This window comes from Rattus norvegicus, chromosome 3 (genome assembly GCF_021556685.1).
Source record: "Rattus norvegicus strain SHRSP/BbbUtx chromosome 3, alternate assembly SHRSP_T2T, whole genome shotgun sequence".
In the NCBI taxonomy this organism is placed as follows: Eukaryota; Metazoa; Chordata; class Mammalia; order Rodentia; family Muridae; genus Rattus; species Rattus norvegicus.
This window is the reverse complement of record NC_141536.1, coordinates 49,566,640-49,591,496: the sequence shown is the minus strand read 5'-3', so window position 1 is coordinate 49,591,496 and position 24,857 is coordinate 49,566,640. Positions and strand designations below refer to the sequence as shown.

General features: G+C 39.2%; 1 protein-coding gene across 2 annotated transcripts in view; it reads right to left on the bottom strand.

Annotated features, from left to right (window-relative positions):
- The window catches only part of Scn2a (sodium voltage-gated channel alpha subunit 2), a 142,474-nt gene that overhangs the window by 23,808 nt on the left and 93,809 nt on the right, over positions 1-24,857 (bottom strand). For both annotated transcript variants that reach the window (XM_087648716.1, NM_012647.3), the window contains 3 exon segments: positions 23,573-23,746; positions 21,401-21,757; positions 8,470-8,949 (listed from right to left, as the gene is read on the bottom strand). In XM_087648716.1, coding sequence (XP_087504842.1) covers positions 8,470-8,949; positions 21,401-21,757; positions 23,573-23,746 — 1,011 coding nt within the window.

Here is a 24,857-nt window from a genome sequence, read left to right as displayed (position 1 = left end):
CCAGACATACAGATTCCTAAGGTGTACCCACCCCCAGTCTTCAGTATGCATTCTCTTGATCTGTAATTTAAGAATTACTTAAACATAAGGCCAATCTGCTTTGGGAGAGGTGGGGGTCACAAGATTAGATCCAGCACTGTAGAATACCTTTGGGTTGGTTTTTTTTTTTCTTCTTTTAAACAGTGCTTGCAACTTAAATACCATTTGTACAGGGCCATTATATCGTTTCTGAAATAGAATTCTACAGAAAGCTCAGGCAAGCGGCTAGCCATATGGCCACTGGGATCTTGCTTTGGAAAATTCATTTGTAAATTATAGAGCTTATTTCATTCTAAAATTGTGACCCGACCCGTAAAAGCTGCACAGTGTCTTTTCATGTCAAATGTAGAAAAGGTTTGGTCAAGTGCACATAAACAGCGACAATCTGCATCTACCCGCTTTTCATTGACATGAAAAGGTAGACTACTGGTTATTATTAAAGACATTCTGTAACTTTCTATTTCGGAGAAGAGCAGCACATTGTTAACTAGATAGCAAGAGCAGGTATCTCGCATTCTCTTTGGCCAATGCACTCCTGGGTTTCATTGTGCATTTGGAAACTACCTGTTACTTTGGCACTCTTGCCTGTCCTCTCAGACACTGGCAGAAATGGATTCAGTAATCCTCTTGGTTTGTTTCCTTTGGGTTAAATAACAGTCATCCAAAGGAAACTAGAGTAAAAAGAGGTTGTCTTGCAGGCTGACACACATACGCTTGATCCGGGTCAGTCTATCCTTGGCGACCAGCATCAAGGGTGGGGACCCCATCATACACTTGATCTTAAAATGTCCAGGCATGGTGCAGGGACAGGTGTGAGTGCCACATGGAACCAGAGTAGTTTAGGCCACAGCATTCTCAAACCTGTCACAATGTTATCCCCATTAGTGCATAACATTAGGAGATGGCCGAGCTGACAAAGCTCCTTTACCAAGAGGATGAAGAAGCACATGGTAGGATGGATACTGACGTATGCAACACTGGAGTCAAATGGAGGCTAGAGTTGCAACTGGAAAGATTCTACTAAGAGTTTGGATAAGAAAACTATGGATTTCCCCCTAATACAATGATTCCTTCATTTACAAAAATGACCTTACTTTTATGAAGTGTTAACTTAGTGTGTTTTGAGATCATATGAAGAAAGTGTTATGTACATTGACATGAGATTGAAATGATTATATTTAAACAATACATAGTTGATGCAAAAATGTACACTTCTGCTTTCTGAGACTTAGGCTTGTGGTTCCTTTAAATTTTATATAAAGAAATACAGTTAAAAGCTAGGTCGAAGTTGAATTTCTCCTTACTGAAAATTTTATGGCATTGAGAATATAATATTGTTGTCATTAAAATTTGAATATATATTTTGTTCTTTGATGAAACCCCAAAATAATATTTATTACAAATATTTCCAATATTTTCAGGTTGTTATTTTCCACCTAATTTTATTTCCTTTCTTTTAGGTCTGACTCTTTCTTCCATAATTATAGTTGGGTTTGGAGTCTTGTCATTGACTCCTAAAACATTCATCACTTGTGGAGACTCCTTGAACATCAAGTTGCTCTACCTCAGAGGCCTGACAATACCGGCTTTGTCATTGATAGTCTTTTGAGACACAGCATAGATAACCCAGCACGCTGAACTCTGGTCACATCTGACTTCACTACAGGCAGTAAGGATGAAAAATATTCCCTTTAATAATGTGGATAACACTGTAAATGCAGAACGGAGCTCCCAATGTAAAAACGCTGGTACATCTTAATGTTCACATACTCAGTCTGGCCACTGGTCAATGGCTATATCAGCACCAGTGTAACAGTTGGTTTGATTGACAACTTGACAGGTCTGGAGTCACATAGGAGACATACCTCTGAGCTTATTTGTGAAATAATTCCTAGATGGAATTAACTGAGGTAGCAAGATCTACCCCTTCCATGGACAGCACCATCCAATGGGCTGGGGGTTTAACTAAATAAAAGGTGAAGGTGAGGTGAGAACCAATAATCATTCTTCTCTGCTTTTTGACCATGGATGCTATGTGACCTGTTGTCTCATACTCTGTCTGCTATATCTGCCTTCCTCTGATGGACCATATCTTCAAACCATGAGCCAAAATACATCTATGCTTCCTTAAGTTGCTTCTGAGTATCCCACCAGCAATAGGAATGTTATCTAATACAATCAGTAGTAAGTGTGTAGGAGATACTCAATAATATTATTCAGTAAGGAATGCATAGATGACCATATAATAAAAGACTTCTTAACAGGACAAACGCCTGATACTGTCTGATTAGCAGCAATCACCACATAAAATGTCACAGGAAATCATGATTCAAAATCTTCGAGTTTCCATAGGATCCCAGCAACATCAACTAGCACTCCTACTGCCATGCTTCTGGGTTGCCAACATTTTAAAAGATATCATAATGACCTGTGTCACCAGCACTCATTCAGGTTTTCACTATTGTGTCACCATTGTCTTCCTTCCCTTTTATGAGTCCCTCTAGTTCCTGATTTCTTCCATTCTACCATTTCCCTGACTTGGGTGTTCTGGATTTTCATGACATTTTGTGATTGACCACTCCTTCTGACCTTTCATGAAGCATAGGGAGAGAGAAACTCAAATCTTGCCAACGTTCTGGTAAGATATTTGGGAGCAAGAATAGTATTCTAAGGGCTACGGGCGGGGCAATAACAAACACAGTTCAGCCCTTGGAGCTCACTCTGAAGTCCTGATTTGCTTTTCATTGAATGAACAACATGAAACCAGTCGCTTGCTTTCATTAGCTTGTTGAAACTAAAGAAATATGAGAGAAACTCAATTTTCTCTATTCAGTGTGCATTATGCCCCCCAAGGAAAAGAGAATTTTTTTCATGTGTGGTTTTTTAAAAAAATAATTACGGGCCTTACCTGTTAAAAATTATTCAAGGAACCTTTGTATTTTCTCTTCTTGAAACCATAGTGAATTAGAATAAACACAACTCCTTCTTATTGCAACAAGGGATCTTTCCACCAATAAGAAAGCAACAGCACAATCTCAATGAACTTCAGGAGTCAGGTTATTCCCTTTCTTTATACAAAGTGAAACTTAGAATGTACTCTGTGTTTCTAGAATACGTACACTAGTCACTTTATCTTTGGGGAAGAATGCTTTGTCATTATCCTTGAATCTATTATCAGTCCTTGTCCTTATTGAATGTTTCTTGTGTCAGTGAGTGAGTGAGTGACCTTGTGGTCCATTTATGGCCTTCAGCCTCTACTACTTCTACTGTGTCTTGTCTGATTCTCTATACTCAAAGGGATATCATTAACTGCAGCGTTCAAGATTCCTCAAAGATTCAGATACGCTAAAATGATGATCAACAACTCTTGAAACTGAGAGTGCTGTCTGAAAATCGGGCTGCCAAGAATCCACCATTAGGAGTCTATAAGGTTAGCTACCAGGACAGTTGCTACCAAATCAGTTGTTGGTTTCCATTTCCCTTCTTTCTATACTAAGTATGTAGTTCTACACACCACAGTGTTTCCGCAGTGAATGGAAGCCCTTTAGGAGCAGCTGCAATCTCATTCTCCCTAAAGTGAGATAGCATAGTGTCTTCTGCACGTCGCTGGTGTGCACATTTATCCATGTGCTGCTCGGCTTACTACAGCAAAGACCACGCTGAGCATTGAGGCATCGCCCCACTACCCAGTGTGCTTAGTCACTTTGTCAATGTCAGAATTAATTAGTGGCTATGCCCTAGACTTTCTGCACTCTATTCTTCCACAACATTCTAGGAAGTTTCTCTGATGATTCACAAGCAAACTCAACCTTAAATAATCTGGAAGATTTAGTCGACTGGATATATGATTCAACACTGTAGGTTAAAGATAGTGTTTATAATACTGCCGACTTCTATGAATCATAACTAAGAACCTCGGTGTCAAGTTGCACCATAGTCTCAGCTCCAGTCTGTGCCAATGCAGTATGAGGAAAGCATACATTGGAATAGCTCATGAATAAAAACCTTCTGATATACTCGAGATGTATAACAAAAAATATGAAGAGCAAAAACTTTCTTTATAGCAACTCAATGATTTTGTTGAATAGGAGTTAAATGTCATCATTTTAATGAAATATGTGGGTTAAAATGTATTTAAAAGAATCCCACAACATTAAATAAATTAACATAAAAGTCATCAGCTTAAGATGAGTTCCTCGTTATGATGAACCTGACCATAGTATGTATTTGTCACTTAGAGCTGTCAAGTGTGTACCATTGATACACACTAATAACCGTGGGAGCTTATGTTCTTAAATAAAAGGTTTCCATTATATGTTTTCTAGTAGTGCCCCAGTCTGGGCATTATACACCTCAAAGTGTTACAAAATAAGAAAGCAAATTATGGATGTGCTGCACAGACACAGTTTAGACAGTTTCCTTATTACTACCCATACCTAACTTATCAGGAAATAAATGGGTAGAAGGGAAGTGTTAGAGGGAGTTTGCCTAGTCAAACTTGAAGTACAGGTACACTACAAGGCTGGGACAATATAAAGGTTATATAAGAATAGTCATTGAGGTTTGCTTTAGAAACCAGTAGCAATCATACAGATATAGGAAACACATTTGGGTAAAACCCACATTCACGAACTCATTCATATCAGTGCTGGTGTTGCTCAGTCAGTATTCAAAATTGTATAAGCTGGTCGAGGAAGAATCATGTTTCATTTAATGATGTAATAATACCAAAATGCACTACTTCATGTTTTGGGGTGAGTGTATCTGTGCTGTTTGTACACAGTCCCGTGGGCATACACATATGTACATGTTAGTGCATGTGTACGTGTGTGCGTGTACATGTAAAGGTCAGAGGTGATAGTGTGTGAGCCTCCATTGCTCTCTTCCTTATTTTTTGAGTCAGGGTCTCTTACTGAATGGAACTCAGGAACTTGGAGAGGGTGACTAGGCAGAAAGCACCAAGAATCTTCTTGTCTCTGTCTCCCTCGAGTGCTGGGGCTGTGGACACTCACTGCTGTACCTGGCTTTTGCATGGGCTCTGGAGAGCCAAATCCATGCCCTTATGCATGCTCAAAGCCATTGTTATAGTCCCTACCGTGATGGGCTTTAATTTTAAAGATTATATTTGTAACTTTTATATTCTATATCAACAATAAATTATTATTAAACTTGTTTGTGTTAAACTAATAGGCCTTCAGAAAGTAAATAATTTTAAATATAATTAAGATCCTGATTGGAAAGAAATTAAGAAAAGTTTACTTCACATTAATTATCTCATGTGAATGCTCCATTTTTTTAAATCATGAAATTAAGCTATTATGGTGATTTTTTCCAGAAAACCATTTTCTAATTTGTAGTGAGTATTTTATTACAAACTTTAAAACATAGATAAGAGACTTAAATATCTTTCTTGGAGTTGCAAAAAAATATTTACACTGTGACGGCCTCTCATCAGCAAATTACTAATGTGTCTGGCCTGTTTACTGGGGTCTGATATTGAAGATATTTGCTTTATCACCACCCCACTGAGACTCTTTCCCACAAGGACTGCTCATTTCATGACAAAAATCATGAGTTATCCAGTGCTGTCCTCCCCACCCACACTTGCTCAGAGCTGACCTACATACTTCTGCCTCCTTCCTGTTTCCCATGTTGGGATTTAGCAAGCTCTTTTAGGTGTAGAACTACACTTCCCAAAGGTTTTTCAAAAAGAAATGGAAAATTCTAAGAACCAGTAACAACCAAATTGTTGCTTTATCTGTATCCCAACATATTTACTCTTGATACAATGCCTCAATTCTTCAAAAGGTTGAGAGCTTGACTGCAATTTCTCCCAAGTGCCTTTCCCTAAAGAAACTGGAAAGTGGACTCCTCAGAGACAAAGGTATCTAACCTTAAAGGAATGAAAAGCAAATTATTACCCTAAAAAAATGATATGAAAGTTCTCACCTTCCATGAATTAGGGGTACTAGCAATAGAATTTTCTTCCCACATATTAAAGAATGTTTTAATGACATTATGGTACTTCCCCCTTTCAAAAAAGCTCAACGTGCTTTTATTACGAGTTGTTTTACAGTTTTAATGTCACCGTTTCTAAGTGATAAAGTATTTTCCTAACATTTCTACAAAAGTGATGAAACTCAAAAAAGCAACTTGGTTTAAATATCCGTGCCCAGAATTATGAATTCGGTCTTAGATAGTGAAAATAAAAAGGGCTACCACCCATTACACACAATGTGGGGTTTCTCTCATGAACAAAACAACAAAGGAAGAGACAAGCGTGCCTGTGATTTTTCCCATGGAGCTGTTTATAAAGCAGGATGTATGAAAATACTGTGTCGTGGATAAAATTTGATAGGTGCTATGGAGAAGGGGGGAAGAAAAATAAAATCATAATGGGTAAAGGGGGCGAGGGCGATGGGCCCCAGGTCCATTTTTCTGAATGGGCACACCGTTAGGTAGGTAGAAGTCTACTTTTCCTTTTTGTTTTTATTTTTGGTGGACTCGACCGCCTATTTTCCCTTTCATTCTAGGAATTTTAAGAGTAATTATAAACAGAATCTCCAAGGGAGTCATTCTAAATGCAAAAGCATTTGGTCAATTGCTAAATAAAGCATTGCCCTTTTCCCTAAAATGAAGTGGATGAAAATTATACCCTTGCTGCTGGCAGCGAAATGCAAACACTCCCATTCATTTACATTATTATCACATTGGAAGTCAGTTGGGAAGTTTGCATGTGGGTGAGGGATTGCTTTAATTTGCATATTACCCAGAAGACAATGAGCAAAATATTACAGACAGAGCACACTTACAGGGGATATGTTTTAAAAGTTATAGAAGAAAACAAAATATTAAATTAAAAAAAAAACAAAACAAGGGGCAGTGGACAGAGAGCTTTTCTTCAGTGTTTTTTTTTTTTTGGAGCGTACCCACAATCCTCTTCCTGGCTGCTAGCATGTTCTAAACTTGTTCCATTATTTGGAAGTTACAAAATTCACAAAGGCATGCACGCTCACATTTAAATAAGTATATACTCTCTATTAAAATCTACATAAAGAAATTAGCAACCAAATTCATTTTCCTTAAAACAAAAGAAAAAAAAATGTTAGGGTTGTCAGCCTTGCCTGACCATGCTGTAAATGACCCAACCTAGGAGCAGCTGTGCTTATCGGACTGCCAATGGATGGGCAAGGGACATAGCTGAGTAACATGCAGGCCAGTCAAGTCATTTCGACACTAAGTATATTTATATATGCGCAACTTGCTTGGGTAACCTGGGTAAAAGTGGTGGCTCGAGCCTCTGGCTGCTTAAAAAACACCAGAGCGGCTTTCTTGATGGCTCCAGCTTGGTCTCACCCCTGTGAGAAGTAAGAATGGTCACAAGTGAAGGTCACCGTATTACACTACAGAATCTCAATCTCTCTTTGAAAGATTATCGCTCTAGCATGGATTCAGCATTATTCAAAGAGTTAAGGAGTGAAACAGGCATTCAAAAATCATGACACGAATTGCATTCAATATTATCAAAGTAGCAGAAGAGTTAAAGCCTACAGAACTAGGGCACAGATTTGAAATGATAAATCCAGGCACTCTAGAAAGCTGATAAAGGGTCAATTGAATTTGGAGAAAACACAAAAGAGTATTCAATTCAAACAAGTCACAACCTCTAAGTCTATTAAAAAAAAAGTTGATTTGGACATTGCAAATAGACAGCGCCTCTGCTTTTCTATTAATTTAAGGATTAGTGGCAAAACACAACAAAATCGTTCACTGGATTCCTAACCGTCTCATAAATCAAAGAATATATTATGAAGACACTGAGTTGGTTAGTTCAGAATCTGCATACAATCACATACGGAGGGTTTCTGTGTGTAAAAAGGTTGACTGCACTCAGTTGGTTTAGACAAGTGTTTACCACTCTTCCCTACCACAAACTTCTCTTCCTTTTAAAAAAAAATCAACTTTAGGAAACATGAAAGTAAATCCAAGTCAACTTTAGCATGAGTTAATAGGTCTGGACAAAATAAATATATTCTTTTATGAAGTATTTCAGTACAGGCAAGAATATAAGATGAGAATAAGAATCATTTTCCCACTAGTTATCTTTCGGTACATACTAAAACCATTACCGTGGTGAACTATAAGGATGAACGTGTATACATCGATGCATTATCTACACTTGTTTTTAAAGTGCCTAAAAATTCATATTAATATCATGAGTTTGGAAAGTTGAGTATTGAAAAATTAAAGTCATGGTAACACTTGCAGAGCCAGAGTAATCTAACATTATCAAACACCTTACTATATAAATGTTACAGTAGATATTTCCTGTTTTCCTACAGGAAAGTACTATGCACTATGGTATATCTAATGGTGTTGAAGCCACAGAAATACATACCAGAATATCTCTTTTATTTTAAAATTTCCTACCTCCTTGCTTTCTTCCATATCTGACTCACTACTGAATTCTTCCGTGTTTAAGTTTTCAAAGTCAGACTCTCCAAGGGCGATGGGCACAGTCACGGTGAGGCTGGGGTTGTTTATGAACGACATGTAATCACTCTCATCTACCACATACTTCTCCACACTGCTGCCTATGCCACTGGTCGTCCCGTTTCCATCTTTGAGGTAATTGAGGTCCTTGCCTATTTCTATGGTCGTGTGGTTGGAGATACAACTGTCTTTCTTGTTATTCAGATCTTCCAGCGGTTTGATTTCATCTAAAGCTTTCTGCTTTCTGACAAAGGCTTTCTGAATGAATTCACGTATCTTCCTTTTAACAAAATCAATTCCCTTCTGCATCCTTCCCACGGCTATCTGGAGGTTGTTCATTTCGTTATCGTCATCTGTGGCAGCCAGGTTGTCTGAGCTGAAAGAACTGAGGAGCAAGGCCAAGAAGAGGTTCAGGACCTACAAAGCAGTGGAGGAAGAACAATCAGTCAGCCTGTTGTTTCCCCTGTTCTAGCCACGAGAAGTGGAACTGTTTTCACGCATCCCATTGAAGACAAGGTCTCCCGGAGCACAGCAGAGAAAAGTAAAAACAAACGAATGCCCCCCCCCCCCCCCGATAGCGAGCACTACTCACACTCTTCATTTCAGGCTCATCTTAAAATCCCTGAGCTACCATGGTATGAAAATTCGAGACTAACTATACGTCCTGGCAAATCTAGACCACTCCACAGTAAAAGAAACCAGCTATTTTGGATACTCGTAAGTTTGAACATATAATCTGTATTTTGTAGGACACTGAATATTTCTTGTAATTTTATTCATAGAACTACATATTTAGATGTGATTTGGCCTCTGCAGCATTTCAACCTCTTTCACCTCGGTAACTTGCTAAATGCAATAAAAAATATACGTATTGCTAGATCAACACTCTTAACTCTGATTTTAAAAAACCTTTTAGATGCTATTAGTTCATGCAAGACTTATAAATACAACAAAGAAGTGGTTGTTGTTTAATAACACCACTGTGATGTCGAATTAAAAATGATGTTTGTGACCCCGCGGATCCCGGCCCGCAGCAGCTCTCTGCTCCCAGACCCGGTGAGAGAGAGACCCAACCGCCTGGTCAGGTGGGCACTCCTGAGGCTGCAGAGCAGAAGAGACCACCAACACTGCTCACCCCTGCCCACATCCCTGGCCCAAGAGGAAACTGTATAAGGCCTCTGGGCTCCCATGGGGGAGGGCCCAGGAGCGGCAGGACCCCTGCCAGAGACACCGCGGGACCCTGAAGGAAACAGACCGGATAAACAGTTCTCTGCACCCAAATCCCGTGGGAGGGAGAGCTAAACCTTCAGAGAGGCAGACAAGCCTGGGAAACCAGAAGAGACTGCTCCCTGCACACACATCTCGGACGCCAGAGGAAAAAGCCAAAGACCATCTGGAACCCTGGTGCACTGAAGCTCCCGGAAGGGGTGGCACAGGTCTTCCTGGTTGCTGCCTCTGCAGAGAGCCCCTGGGCAGCACCCCACGAGCGAACCTGAGCCTCGGGACCACAGGTAAGACCAAATTTTCTGCTGCAAGAAAGCTGCCTGGTGAACTCAAGACACAGGCCCACAGGAACAGCTGAAGACCTGTACAGAGGAAAAACTACACGCCCGAAAGCAGAACACTCTGTCCCCAGAACTGACTGAAAGAGAGGAAAACAGGTCTACAGCACTCCTGACACACAGGCTTATAGGACAGTCTAGCTACTGCCAGAAATAGCAGAACAAAGTAACACTAGAGATAATCTGATGGCGAGAGGCAAGCGCAGGAACCCAAGCAACAGAAACCAAGACTACATGCCATCATCGGAGCCCAATTCTCCCACCAAAACAAACATGGAATATCCAAACACACCAGAAAAGCAAGATCTAGTTTCAAAATCATATTTGATCATGATGCTGGAGGACTTCAAGAAAGACATGAACACACTTAGGGAAACACAGGAAAACATTAATAAACAAGTAGAAGCCTACAGAGACGAATCGCAAAAATCCCTGAAAGAATTCCAGGAAAACACAATCAAACAGTTGAAGGAATTAAAAATGGAAATAGAAGCAATCAAGAAAGAACACATGGAAACAACCCTGGATATAGAAAGCCAAAAGAAGAGACAAGGAGCTGTAGATACAAGCTTCACCAACAGAATACAAGAGATGGAAGAGAGAATCTCAGGAGCAGAAGATTCCATAGAAATCATTGACTCAACTGTCAAAGATAATGTAAAGCAGAAAAAGCTACTGGTCCAAAACATACAGGAAATCCAGGACTCAATGAGAAGATCAAACCTAAGGATAATAGGTATAGAAGAGAGTGAAGACTCCCAGCTCAAAAAACCAGTAAATATCTTCAACAAAATCATAGAAGAAAACTTCCCTAACCTAAAAAAAGAGATACCCATAGACATACAAGAAGCCTACAGAACTCCAAATAGATTGGACCAGAAAAGAAACACCTCCCGTCACATAATTGTCAAAACACCAAACGCACAAAATAAAGAAAGAATATTAAAAGCAGTAAGGGAAAAAGGTCAAGTAACATATAAAGGGAGACCTATCAGAATCACACCAGACTTCTCGCCAGAAACTATGAAGGCCAGAAGATCCTGGACTGATGTCATACAGACCCTAAGAGAACACAAATGCCAGCCCAGGTTACTGTATCCAGCAAAACTCTCAATTAACATTGATGGAGAGACCAAGATATTCCATGACAAAACCAAATTGACACAATATGTTTCTACAAATCCAGCACTACAAAGGATAATAAATGGTAAAGCCCAACATAAGGAGGCAAGCTATACCCTAGAAGAAGCAACAAACTAATCGTCTTGGCAACAAAACAAAGAGAATGAAAGCACACAAACATAACCTCACATCCAAATATGAATATAACGGGAAGCAATAATCACTATTCCTTAATATCTCTCAATATCAATGGCCTCAACTCCCCAATAAAAAGACATAGATTAACAAACTGGATACGCAACGAGGACCCTGCATTCTGCTGCCTACAGGAAACACACCTCAGAGACAAAGACAGACACTACCTCAGAGTGAAAGGCTGGAAAACAACTTTCCAAGCAAATGGTCAGAAGAAGCAAGCTGGAGTAGCCATTCTAATATCAAATAAAATCAATTTTCAATTAAAAGTCATCAAAAAAGATAAGGAAGGACACTTCATATTCATCAAAGGAAAAATCAACCAAGATGAACTCTCAATCCTAAATATCTATGCCCCAAATACAAGGGCACCTACATACGTAAAAGAAACCTTACTAAAGCTCAAAACACACATTGCACGTCACACAATAATAGTGGGAGATTTCAACACCCCACTCTCATCAATGGACAGATCGTGGAAACAGAAATTAAACAGTGATGTCGACAGACTAAGAGAAGTCATGAGCCAAATGGACTTAACGGATATTTATAGAACATTCTATCCTAAAGCAAAAGGATATACCTTCTTCTCAGCTCCTCATGGTACTTTCTCCAAAATTGACCATATAATTGGTCAAAAAACGGGCCTCAACAGGTACAGAAAGATAGAAATAATCCCATGCGTGCTATCGGACCACCATGGCCTAAAACTGGTCTTCAATAACAATAAGGGAAGAATGCCCACATATACGTGGAAATTGAACAATGCTCTACTCAATGATAACCTGGTCAAGGAAGAAATAAAGAAAGAAATTAAAAACTTTTTAGAATTTAATGAAAATGAAGATACAACATACTCAAACTTATGGGACACAATGAAAGCTGTGCTAAGAGGAAAACTCATAGCGCTGAGTGCCTGCAGAAAGAAACAGGAAAGAGCATATGTCAGCAGCTTGACAGCACACCTAAAAGCTCTAGAACAAAAAGAAGCAAATACACCCAGGAGGAGTAGAAGGCAGGAAATAATCAAACTCAGAGCTGAAATCAACCAAGTAGAAACAAAAAGGACCATAGAAAGAATCAACAGAACCAAAAGTTGGTTCTTTGAGAAAATCAACAAGATAGATAAACCCTTAGCCAGACTAACGAGAGGACACAGAGAGTGCGTCCAAATTAACAAAATCAGAAATGAAAAGGGAGACATAACTACAGATTCGGAGGAAATTCAAAAAATCATCAAATCTTACTATAAAAACCTATATTCAACAAAATTTGAAAATCTTCAGGAAATGGACAATTTCCTAGACAGATACCAGGTATCGAAGTTAAATCACAGATAAACCAGTTAAACAACCCCATAACTCCTAAGGAAATAGAAGCAGTCATTAAAGGTCTCCCAACCAAAAAGAGCCCAGGTCCAGACGGGTTTAGTGCAGAATTCTATCAAACCTACATAGAAGACCTCATACCAATATTATCCAAACTATTCCACAAAATTGAAACAGATGGAGCCCTACCGAATTCCTTCTACGAAGCCACAATTACTCTTATAACTAAACCACACAAAGACACAACAAAGAAAGAGAACTTCAGACCAATTTCCCTTATGAATGTCGACGCAAAAATACTCAATAAAATTCTGGCAAACCGAATTCAAGAGCACATCAAAACAATCATCCACCATGATCAAGTAGGCTTCATCCCAGGCATGCAGGGATGGTTTAATATACGGAAAACCATCAACGTGATCCATTATATAAACAAACTGAAAGAACAGAACCACATGATCATTTCATTAGATGCTGAGAAAGCATTTGACAAAATTCAACACCCCTTCATGATAAAAGTCCTGGAAAGAATAGGAATTCAAGGCCCATACCTAAACATAGTAAAAGCCATATACAGCAAACCAGTTGCTAACATTAAACTAAATGGAGAGAAACTTGAAGCAATCCCACTAAAATCAGGGACTAGACAAGGCTGCCCACTCTCTCCCTACTTATTCAATATAGTTCTTGAAGTTCTAGCCAGAGCAATCAGGCAACAAAAGGAGATCAAAGGGATACAGATCGGAAAAGAAGAGGTCAAAATATCACTATTTGCAGATGACATGATAGTATATTTAAGTGATCCCAAAAGTTCCACCAGAGAACTACTAAAGCTGATAAACAACTTCAGCAAAGTGGCTGGGTATAAAATTAACTCAAATAAATCAGTTGCCTTCCTCTATACAAAAGAGAAACAAGCCGAGAAAGAAATTAGGGAAACGACACCCTTCATAATAGACCCGAATAATATAAAGTACCTCGGTGTGACTTTAACCAAGCAAGTAAAAGATCTGTACAATAAGAACTTCAAGACACTGAGGAAAGAAATTGAAGAAGACCTCAGAAGATGGAAAGATCTCCCATGCTCATGGATTGGCAGGATTAATATAGTAAAAATGGCCATTTTACCAAAAGCAATCTACAGATTCAATGCAATCCCCATCAAAATACCAATCCAATTCTTCAAAGAGTTAGACAGAACAATTTGCAAATTCATCTGGAATAACAAAAAACCCAGGATAGCTAAAGCTATCCTCAACAATAAAAGGACTTCAGGGGGAATCACTATCCCTGAACTCAAGCAGTATTACAGAGCAATAGTGATAAAAACTGCATGGTATTGGTACAGAGACAGACAGATAGACCAATGGAATAGAATTGAAGACCCAGAAATGAACCCACACACCTATGGTCACTTGATTTTTGACAAAGGAGCCAAAACCATCCAATGGAAAAAAGATAGTATTTTCAGCAAATGGTGCTGGTTCAACTGGAGGGCAACATGTAGAAGAATGCAGATCGATCCATGCTTATCACCCTGTACAAAGCTTAAGTCCAAGTGGATCAAGGACCTCCACATCAAACCAGACACACTCAAACTAATAGAAGAAAAACTAGGGAAGCATCTGGAACACATGGGCACTGGAAAAAATTTCCTGAACAAAACACCAATGGCTTATGCTCTAAGATCAAGAATCGACAAATGGGATCTCATAAAACTGCAAAGCTTCTGTAAGGCAAAGGACACTGTGGTTAGGACAAAACGGCAACCAACAGATTGGGAAAAGATCTTTACCAATCCTACAACAGATAGAGGCCTTATTTCCAAAATATACAAAGAACTCAAGAAGTTAGACCGCAGGGAAACAAATAACCCTATTAAAAAATGGGGTTCAGAGCTAAACAAAGAATTCACAGCTGAGGAATGCCGAATGGCTGAGAAACACCTAAAGAAATGTTCAACATCTTTAGTCATAAGGGAAATGCAAATCAAAACAACCCTGAGATTTCACCTCACACCAGTGCGATTGGCTAAGATCAAAAACTCAGGTGACAGCAGATGCTGGCGAGGATGTGGAGAAAGAGGAACACTCCTCCATTGTTGGTGGGATTGCAGACTGGTAAAACCATTCTGGAAATCAGTCTGGAGGTTCCTCAGAAAATTGGACATTGAACTGCCTGATGATCCAGCTATACCTCTCTTGGGCATATACCCAAAAGATGCCTCAACATATAAAAGAGACACGTGCTCCACTATGTTCATCGCAGCCTTATTTATAATAGCCAGAAGCTGGAAAGAACCCAGATGCCCTTCAACAGAGGAATGGATACAGAAAATGTGGTACATCTACACAATGGAATATTACTCAGCTATCAAAAACAACGAGTTTATGAAATTCGTAGGCAAATGGTTGGAACTGGAAAATATCATCCTGAGTGAGGTAACCCAATCACAGAAAGACATACATGGTATGCACTCATTGATAAGTGGCTATTAGCCCAAATGCTTGAATTACCCTAGATCCCTAGAACAAACGAAACTCAAGACGGATGATCAAAATGTGAATGCTTCACTCCTTCTTTAAATGAGGAAAAAGAATACCCTTGGCAGGGAAGGGAGAGGCAAAGATTAAAACAGAGACTGAAGGAACACCCATTCAGAGCCTGCCCCACATGTGGCCCATACATATACAGCCACCCAATTAGACAAGATGGATGAAGCAAAGAAGTGCAGACCGACAGGAGCCGGATGTAGATCGCTCCTGAGAGACACAGCCAGAATACAGCAAATATAGAGGCGAATGCCAGCAGCAAACCACTGAACTGAGAATAGGTCCCCTATTGAAGGAATCAGAGAAAGAACTGGAAGAGCTTGAAGGGGCTCGAGACCCCAAAAGTACAACAATGCCAAGCAACCAGAGCTTCCAGGGACTAAGCCACTACCTAAAGACTATACATGGACTGACCCTGGACTCTGACCCCATAGGTAGCAATGAATATCCTAGTAAGAGCACCAGTGGAAGGGGAAGCCCTGGGTCCTGCTAAGACTGAACCCACAGTGAACTAGTCTATGGGGGGAGGGCGGCAATGGGGGGAGGGTTGGGAGGGGAACACCCATAAGGAAGGGGAGGGGGGAGGGGGATGTTTGCCCGGAAACCGGGAAAGGGAATAACACTCGAAATGTATATAAGAAATACTCAAGTTAATAAAAAAAAAAAAAAAAACTCAGGTGACAGCAGATGCTGGCGAGGATGTGGAGAAAGAGGAACACTCCTCCATTGTTGGTGGGGTTGCAGACTGGTAAAACCATTCTGGAAATCAGTCTGGAGGTTCCTCAGAAAATTGGACATTGAACTGCCTGAGGATCCAGCTATACCTCTCTCGGGCATATACCCAAAAGATGCCTCAACATATAAAAGAGACACGTGCTCCACTATGTTCATCGCAGTCTTATTTATAATAGCCAGAAAATGGAAAGAACCCAGATGCCCTTCAACAGAGGAATGGATACAGAAAATGTGGTACATCTACACAATGGAATATTACTCAGCTATCAAAAACAACGAGTTTATGAAATTCGTAGGCAAATGGTTGGAACTGGAAAATATCATCCTGAGTGAGGTAACCCAATCACAGAAAGACATACATGGTATGCACTCATTGATAAGTGGCTATTAGCCCAAATGCTTGAATTACCCTAGATCCCTAGAACAAACGAAACTCAAGACGGATGATCAAAATGTGAATGCTTCACTCCTTCTTTAAATGAGGAAAAAGAATACCCTTGGCAGGGAAGGGAGAGGCAAAGATTAAAACAGAGACTGAAGGAACACCCATTCAGAGCCTGCCCCACATGTGGCCCATACATATACAGCCACCCAATTAGACAAGATGGATGAAGCAAAGAAGTGCAGACCGACAGGAGCCGGATGTAGATCGCTCCTGAGAGACACAGCCAGAATACAGCAAATACAGAGGCGAATGCCAGCAGCAAACCACTGAACTGAGAATAGGTCCCCTATTGAAGGAATCAGAGAAAGAACTGGAAGAGCTTGAAGGGGCTCGAGACCCCAAAAGTACAACAATGCCAAGCAACCAGAGCTTCCAGGGACTAAGCCACTACCTAAAGACTATACATGGACTGACCCTGGACTCTGACCCCATAGGTAGCAATGAATATCCTAGTAAGAGCACCAGTGGAAGGGGAAGCCCTGGGTCCTGCTAAGACTGAACCCCCAGTGAACTAGTCTATGGGGGGAGGGCGGTAATGGGGGGAGGGTTGGGAGGGGAACACCCATAAGGAAGGGGAGGGGGGAGGGGGATGTTTGCCCGGAAACCGGGAAAGGGAATAACACTCGAAATGTATATAAGAAATACTCAAGTTAATAAAAAAAAATAAAATAAAAAAAATAAAAAAGATAATAAAAAAAATGATGTTTGTTGTATCACCAGGAACTGCTAAGCCCACAGACCAGGCAGGTTACTTAAGAATTAGGCAGAGAGCGAAGCCGTGGCAGGACAATATGGCGGGTGACGTTAAGATTCCACACTGTACCTTTACAGGTTGTTACAAATGTTCTTAAGGGATGGATGGTACCGGGCTTTGTATGTTTAGGTGGGCAATTATATCTTACCAATTGGGTCAAAGATTATTGTGTTGTGTGTCCTTTTATGTGACGATTTGAGTGTAGCAAAGTGTGTGGTGGCTGGAGACGCTGGGCTGCGGAGGTGCTGGACCTAGCGAGGTAAAAGACGACAATACTTTTTTTTTATTTTTTATATTTTTACAACAACAGGTGTCGAACTAACATGATGGGCAAGAATCCACTAGTAATCCTAAGAGGTGAGAGAAAGTTTTTATTTTCTAAGTAAGAGGAGGCCAGCGCCATGTTAAGTCATGTGATATCTCAAGTGTGGGAATTTAACAAAGAAACAAGGAAGTAGCCTGGGCTGGCTGGCTGTTGGTCCCAGGCTGTGTGATAAATAATGGCAGCTCAGAGAGTTAGAGATTAAAAGCTGCTTTCTAAAGAAAGCTGTCTAGAAAGTCTTTCGGGATACTCATATTCTTTTTAACATGGGCTGCACAGGAATTTTGGGTTGAAATCCTAGTTAGACAAGCTACTTCTTAATTACAGGTATTATTAGAAGGTGATTAAGTTTGTTTTTAGAAAGAAGAGAGTAAAGAGATTACCTGAGTCAGGTGGGGATTTTCATCCACGGTTCAGAACTTAGATAGGGAATAATTAGTCACTACCTCCAAGTAGAGAGTTGTGATAAATGTCTGTAACACCAGGCAGAGTGAATGCAGACATGTATTATAGAAGTTATTAAGGTTAAAGAAAAATCTGTGGCTCCGGGTAGAGAGCTTAACAGATGGATATATTTTGAGCTAAAGTCCTGAGTTTTAAGTTGCTTATTGGTTTTAGAATTGATAGAAGGTGTTTAAGTTTGTTTTAAGGAGAGTAAAGAGATTACCCGAATTACGTGGGGATTTTCATCTATGGTTCGGAACTTAGATAGGGAAAAATTGGTCACTAACTCCAAGTAGAGAGTTGCGATAAATGTCTGTAACACTAGGGAGAGTGAATGCAGACATATATTATAGAAGTTATAAGTTATAAGGTTAACTAAAAATATGTGGCTCGGGGTAGAGAGCTTAACAGATGGATATATTTTGGACTAAAATCCTGGTTTGATATGTTGCTTATTGATACTGGAATTGATAGAAGGTATTTGGTTTGTTTTATGAATTATCCCGCTAAAGGCCATATGGCTCGTTGATGCCAGCTAGTGAGGGTTTGTGGTTATTTTTTATATCTACCACAACAGGAAGCTCAGATTCTCTTAACATGGGCTCCACAGGAAATTTGGGTTAATTTCCTGATATCACAGAGTACAAAAGCCTACCAGGCTCATTGTTTACTTACTTCTTTTTAAAAAATTGTTTAATCTTCATAATGGGTGTGACTTTGAGTTTTATGGTTATATTATTACTCTGGGAGAGAGTGCAAGATACAAGCTTTTCTGGTTACAGACTAAGGAACAAAGTATTTTGGGAGAAAGATTTTGTCTTTGTGTTTTCAAAAAGTGTGATTAGGCTCTGGAAACCTCACAGAGTCATTCTGATCAGATTTGATAGAGGTAGACTGCCTGAAAAATTTATTCAGGAGAATCAAACAAAAAGATTTCTCAATTCTAAACTTTTGTCTTGAGAGTTGTATTTTACAGAGTGTGCCTACTTGGATTCCTGGTCTCAAGGACTTTCAGCTGGGTCCAGTCAGGACACATCGGCTAAAGCATTTGCTTCATTCTTCCTATCCCCTAGCCCCAAGGATATCTCAACACCCATGTACAGCTTGAAGAAGTTATAGAGGAGTCATCGCCCCAATTCCCTGGACTTTGGGGGGCTGAAAGTGGTTATTCTAAAGTTGTTTTTATGAGGAATTTAGAAATTTAGCAGGGAGGAATTAGCTAGATTGTTATACAGTCATAATCTCATTTGTTAACTAAGCTAAAATCATATCTTTGCTTTGATATAGAATTTATTTGTTAAAAGTACAAGGTTTAGAGCCAGTCCTTCTATTGATGTCATTACAAATTTCTGAGTTGATTACACATGTGAGTTAAGGGCCAAATAGTAAATATATTGCTGACTTTGTGAGAGTACTTTCAAGATATTATTAAGATATAAAGACAACAGTACAGATTGTCTTATACAGGTAGATGGTTTTCAAAAACATCAGAAGTCCACAAAATTTGAGATTTAAAGTTATTTATCTTTTGTTGAGACATATCTGCTCCTAACAGTTCCTCTTTGGCAGTTTTAACAAAGAATTTGAACATCTACGTCCAGATGAGGCAATACTTTGTGGCTAGGCAGCCACTAGACAAAACTGCCTGTTTCATCTGCAGACTAATACTATCCTGAAAAGGACAAATTATGCAGAATAGTTGACTGATAAACTCTGCCAAGACTTCAAAATCTGCATTTCAAGAGTCTGTCAGTTGATTTTGGGCCAGAAGGCTGAAGACTCACATGTTGCTAACAGGGGACTGTGCTAGTGGAAGTTTGTCTCTACAACCTCTCACTTCTAGAAGCTGTGTTAGGCTTCCTATGTGTATAGATATTAGGTCATTCTCAGATTTCGGACGGGGTTGAAGACTGATTATAGTCTCATAGCCTATCAGGCTGTTTAACTCTGAATATACATATTTTATCGGATAGTTATCAGATAGTATACAAGCTAGCCAAGATATAATATAGATTTTAAGCCTTTCTTAAGCTGGAATGGGTAACTAAATGTTCTGTTTAATTGATATAGTGATGGACTGGGTATTGAGTATATGATATGCTTTATAAATTGTAGAATGGTAATAATTGTACTCAATTTACATATAAGTAAAAAAGCCTTTTTAGCTGGACAAAAAGGGGGAAATGTTGTGGTTTGCCCTGGAGTTATCTGTACTTTAATGCTAATTCCACTGCCCCAAGGACAGCTGCCTAGTCGCTACTCAGGAATCAGGTGACTTCACCAGAACCTTCTCCCCATTGAATTTTTAAAATACAGGTGGGGGGCAGGTATAGGATAGAAGGAGGCCTGTCATTGGAGGAGAAGGAAGGATGGGCAGGAGAGAAGTTTGAAGGAAGGGGAGGAGACTGGAATGGAAAGAAGGAGAGGAGAGGGAGAGAGAAGCCGTGGCAGGACAATATGGTGGGTGATGTTAAGATTCCATGCTGTACCTTTACAGGTTGTTATAAATGTTCTTAAGGGATGGATGGTACTGGGCTTTGTATGTTTAGGTGGGCAATTATACCTTACCAATTGGGTCAAAGAAAAAAAAGAATTAGGCAATGTTGAGGACACATCTGTCATCATTTTTTAAATCGGGGTTTGATTGACACAGCCCTCGATTATTCAAATAAAATACAGACGGGACCAAACGCAAAGGTTATTAGTTCAAAAGTGGAACCTTGCAGTAGATTTTAGCTAAAATTTCAGTGCAATTGACAGTGATGTGTCAGGTAAGAGTCAATGAGAAGAAAGGTGAAGCCAGGACTCTTTTGACCTTCGGTCAATCACCCTGCAGTAGCTCCTGGCAGCCACACTAAGAGCTCTCTGTCCTTGTACTTCAGAAACTTACTAATACACTTTTATTACTCTGACTCATCCTTGAATCTCTTTCTTGGATGGTAAATAGATAAAATAAAAAAATAGATTTAAATACTGCTTAAATTTTCATCTGTAAGAAAACCAAATTACAGTGCCACAGTTATTTTTGGATTTATTAATAGAATGACTTTGTCTATTATAATTTTTTAATCTGTGTCAATGAATCCTCCCATGTCATGTCTAACATTGAACTTTTTTCTGTTTTATTTTCATTTTGATTGACATATAATGTTGACATGCATTTGTATAGTAGCACTGTAATATTTTGATAGATATACACATTATTTAGAACAACTTTGGCTCAAGAGATATTTGGAGGGTGTACATATTACAGAAGTCTAAATCACCTGTGGCTTTTGAAATCTTGGGTAATAGACAACCAGAAATATACAACATAATTCTCCCTAGAACATAGAATGCTCTTTAGTCAAACATTGTTAAAACCACATCATCTGGGACAGAAAAGCAGAAAAGTGTTTTTACTACTTACAACAAGGTTCCCAATCACCATGACCATCATGAAGACAGTAAGGCACATGGTCTGGCCCGCGACCTCCATGCAGTCCCACATGGTCTCTATCCACTCCCCACACAGCACTCGAAACACGATCAGGAAGGAGTGGAAGAAGTCGTGCATGTGCCAGCGCGGGAGCTCACAATCATTGGAAATCTTACAGACACACTCCTTGTAGCTCTTTCCAAACAGCTGCATGCCGACCACGGCAAAAATGAAGACGATGATGGCCAGCACCAGGGTCAGGTTGCCCAGTGCACCCACCGAGTTGCCGATGATCTTAATGAGCATGTTCAGTGTGGGCCAGGACTTTGCCAACTTGAAGACTCTAAGCTGGAAAAAATAATGTAAGATTATCAATGATGCTTTGCACTGCAGAAACATCAACAGAACTATATAGCAAATCTGTTTTAACTGCAAAAAGATGAATTATTCATGTGCCAAAGAATTATCTAACAAAAGTAGCAAATATTGTATACACACACACACACACACACACACACACACACACCTACGTAAGCTTTTGTAACTGTCTTTTGTTATCTTTGTTGTTTGTTTTAATGAACGTATTTAAAGGTCATGTAGGTTAATTCACAGAGACTCATTTCCAAAGAAGTAAATTATTTAACAGCCCACAGTAAATATGTTTCTCAGGGTGGTTAAAGATTGTGATATAGGACACACATTGCATATATAAGTTAAAAGAGAAAAGCGAACTCATTTCTTGGAGAGTTTACGCAGTTTCCATCTAGCTATATCTTTCACTTGCTATAATATTAGAAAGTATTTACTTTAGAAGGAGGCTTAAGTTAAAGTGTATGTTTTTTCAACGTTGGTGTCTTCAATTACTTAATGAAGTAATTACAGCATGTGCATATCCCCTTAACACTCTACCTGACAAATTGGTGGTATTGGTTTGTACAGGCTCCTGAAACGCCACCCTCAGTTAAATAGCAATAGCATTCATTTCTGATGCTAAAGTAAATGTCATCCAGACAGTAGTACATTATTTAATGACACTTAAGTGACTCAGAGGAGTGAGTAGAAGCACCAGGCTGTTAATTCATTCTAAGAGATGATTTATGAAAAGAAGCCTGGTACATTATGCAAGATTAGGTAATGGTTCTGTGGTCCCTAGTTCCCTACATTATAGCACTTATCACAAAGGTTTGCTAAACTTTGTTTTTAAGAAGTCTTTATCCATATGACTTGTCATATAACTACTTATATTTGCATTCTGTAATTCTTGCATACTTCTAGTTTTAAATTAGATCCATAACTCTTGTTGAAGACCTGTGAGAATTATTACATAGTTCTAAGGATCTCAGGTTAAATTTGAACTTTGAAATTCATAAAGAAAGTCTCAAAGAGACATCAAATCAAAGTCCTGGGATTAATTAGCTGCATGATAAATCATCTATAAGAACCTTTCTTTGGTAACGGTATACAACCTTTGTTATTTGAAGATAAAATCCAGCCAAAGGCAGAGCACGTACAATAAAAAACACTCAAAAGATATGTGTTAAATAATAGGTAGTCTTCTAATTTTAACAAGAAGCCAATAGTTATGAAATATAGAGATTAAATGAACGACAATTAAATGCTATCATAATGCACTTTAGGCAGTGTTTCTGAGAGCGAAGGTTTACTGGCTTCATGATCTGGGTGAAGGAAAAATATTTAAGGAGTGTGCTGTCTTTTAATTTTCCTCCATACACCCTATTCCACGTATTAGCTTCTCAGGGGATAAAATAAGCAATCCAAGGTCCCAAAGGAGCCTCACACATGGTTACACAAATCAGGCAACTGTGTTGGCTATGCAGATTGCAATCTAGATTGATGTGTGACCCCCTTTTTATTTTCCCATTAAACCTGCCATTTGAGGGGGGAGTGAGGGAGTGAGGGAAAAGAGAGAGAGAGAGAGAGAGAGAGAGAGAGAGAGAGATAGATCATTGGCTGTTCATTGGAACAAAAGAATACATTTCTCAAAACTATCATGAAAAAAAGAGCTACATTTTGGAGGAAGAACCCTATGTCTTCATATTTTACTAATGATATTATATTTGTGGAATATGGTGAGCCTGTCATTAGGACCTAATGAAGACTAATTAAGTACAAAAGTAAGGATGGATTCTGCTAATTAGTTACCAGCCGGAATGATCGGAGAACTGACAATCCTTCCACATTCGCCAAGCCGAGTTCCATTAAACTAAGGCTCACTATAAAGCCATCAAAGATATTCCAGCCTTCTTGGAAGTAATAATATGGATCCATGGCTATTATCTTGAGAAACATTTCTGCCGTGAAGATCCCAGTGAAGACCTATATGAGCAACGCAGCTGATTACAGAATGCCTGCTCACAAAAGGAGATAATGTAACAAACGGTAGGTCAAACATATATTCTGCATTTTAAAGGTTGGTTTGCATTCAACAAATGGACGCCCTTGCATGTTTTATATTCAACACAATTTATAATTGTTCCCAATACTTAAGGTTTATCATTCAAATAATGAAATGAACACCCTGATTTTGCTACTCTCAAAACGCATTGGACGGGGTTGGGGATTTAGCTCAGTGGTAGAGAGTTTGCCTAGCATGCGCAAGGCCCTGAGTTCGGTCCCCAGCTCCGAAAAAGAAAAAGAAAAAAAAAACGCATTGGACACATTTTGCTTGATCTCTCTCTCTTGTCCTCTAAAACATCACCAAGTGTTTGCCCAGAAGCACAGACTTCAGTTGCGAAGTATAATAGATTGGTCTCTTTTCATGACTCTGCAGAAGAAACTGGAGCTAAGGAGGCTTCACACAAGCAATAATAAACATAGGTGTAGCTGAGCTACCGTGTCTCAGCTAACTGTAGTAGTTGAATAACTATTACACTAACCAAAAGCTTAGGCTTGCTAAAAAAGACTTGGATCATAATTTTTTTTTTGAAGACATGACAATAAACCACAGGAGACCAATTCAAGACTAAGGCGATGGCTAATTATAAGTCAAACAGGTTGTTTCTTGTGAAATTTCCTCAGGCTACAAAAAAGGTATGTACCTAATAGGTCACTAAACATTGAACAAAGTTCCTTCAGGAACTTCCAGTTCCACACTTCCTGTTCCACAATCTCTTTTTCCACAAGTGAACGGTTAAATCAAAATGTTGTCCACTGAGATAGTCAGTGGAGGAGGGGCAGAAAGGGATGGAGTGCATATGATATTTAATGCAGAATTTGATATATCAGTGTGTTCATTGAACATACTTTATTATTTGACTCACTTGAGATCTATCAGAAATAAAGTAATATATATGTATATATACATATATATATATTTCACGTCTAAGAAGTATATTATGCTTTAAGGCATTTGTTATAAGACTCATGAGAAGTTAGCATTTCATACTATATGTATAAATGTTATGTATGTGCAAATATGTATATATGT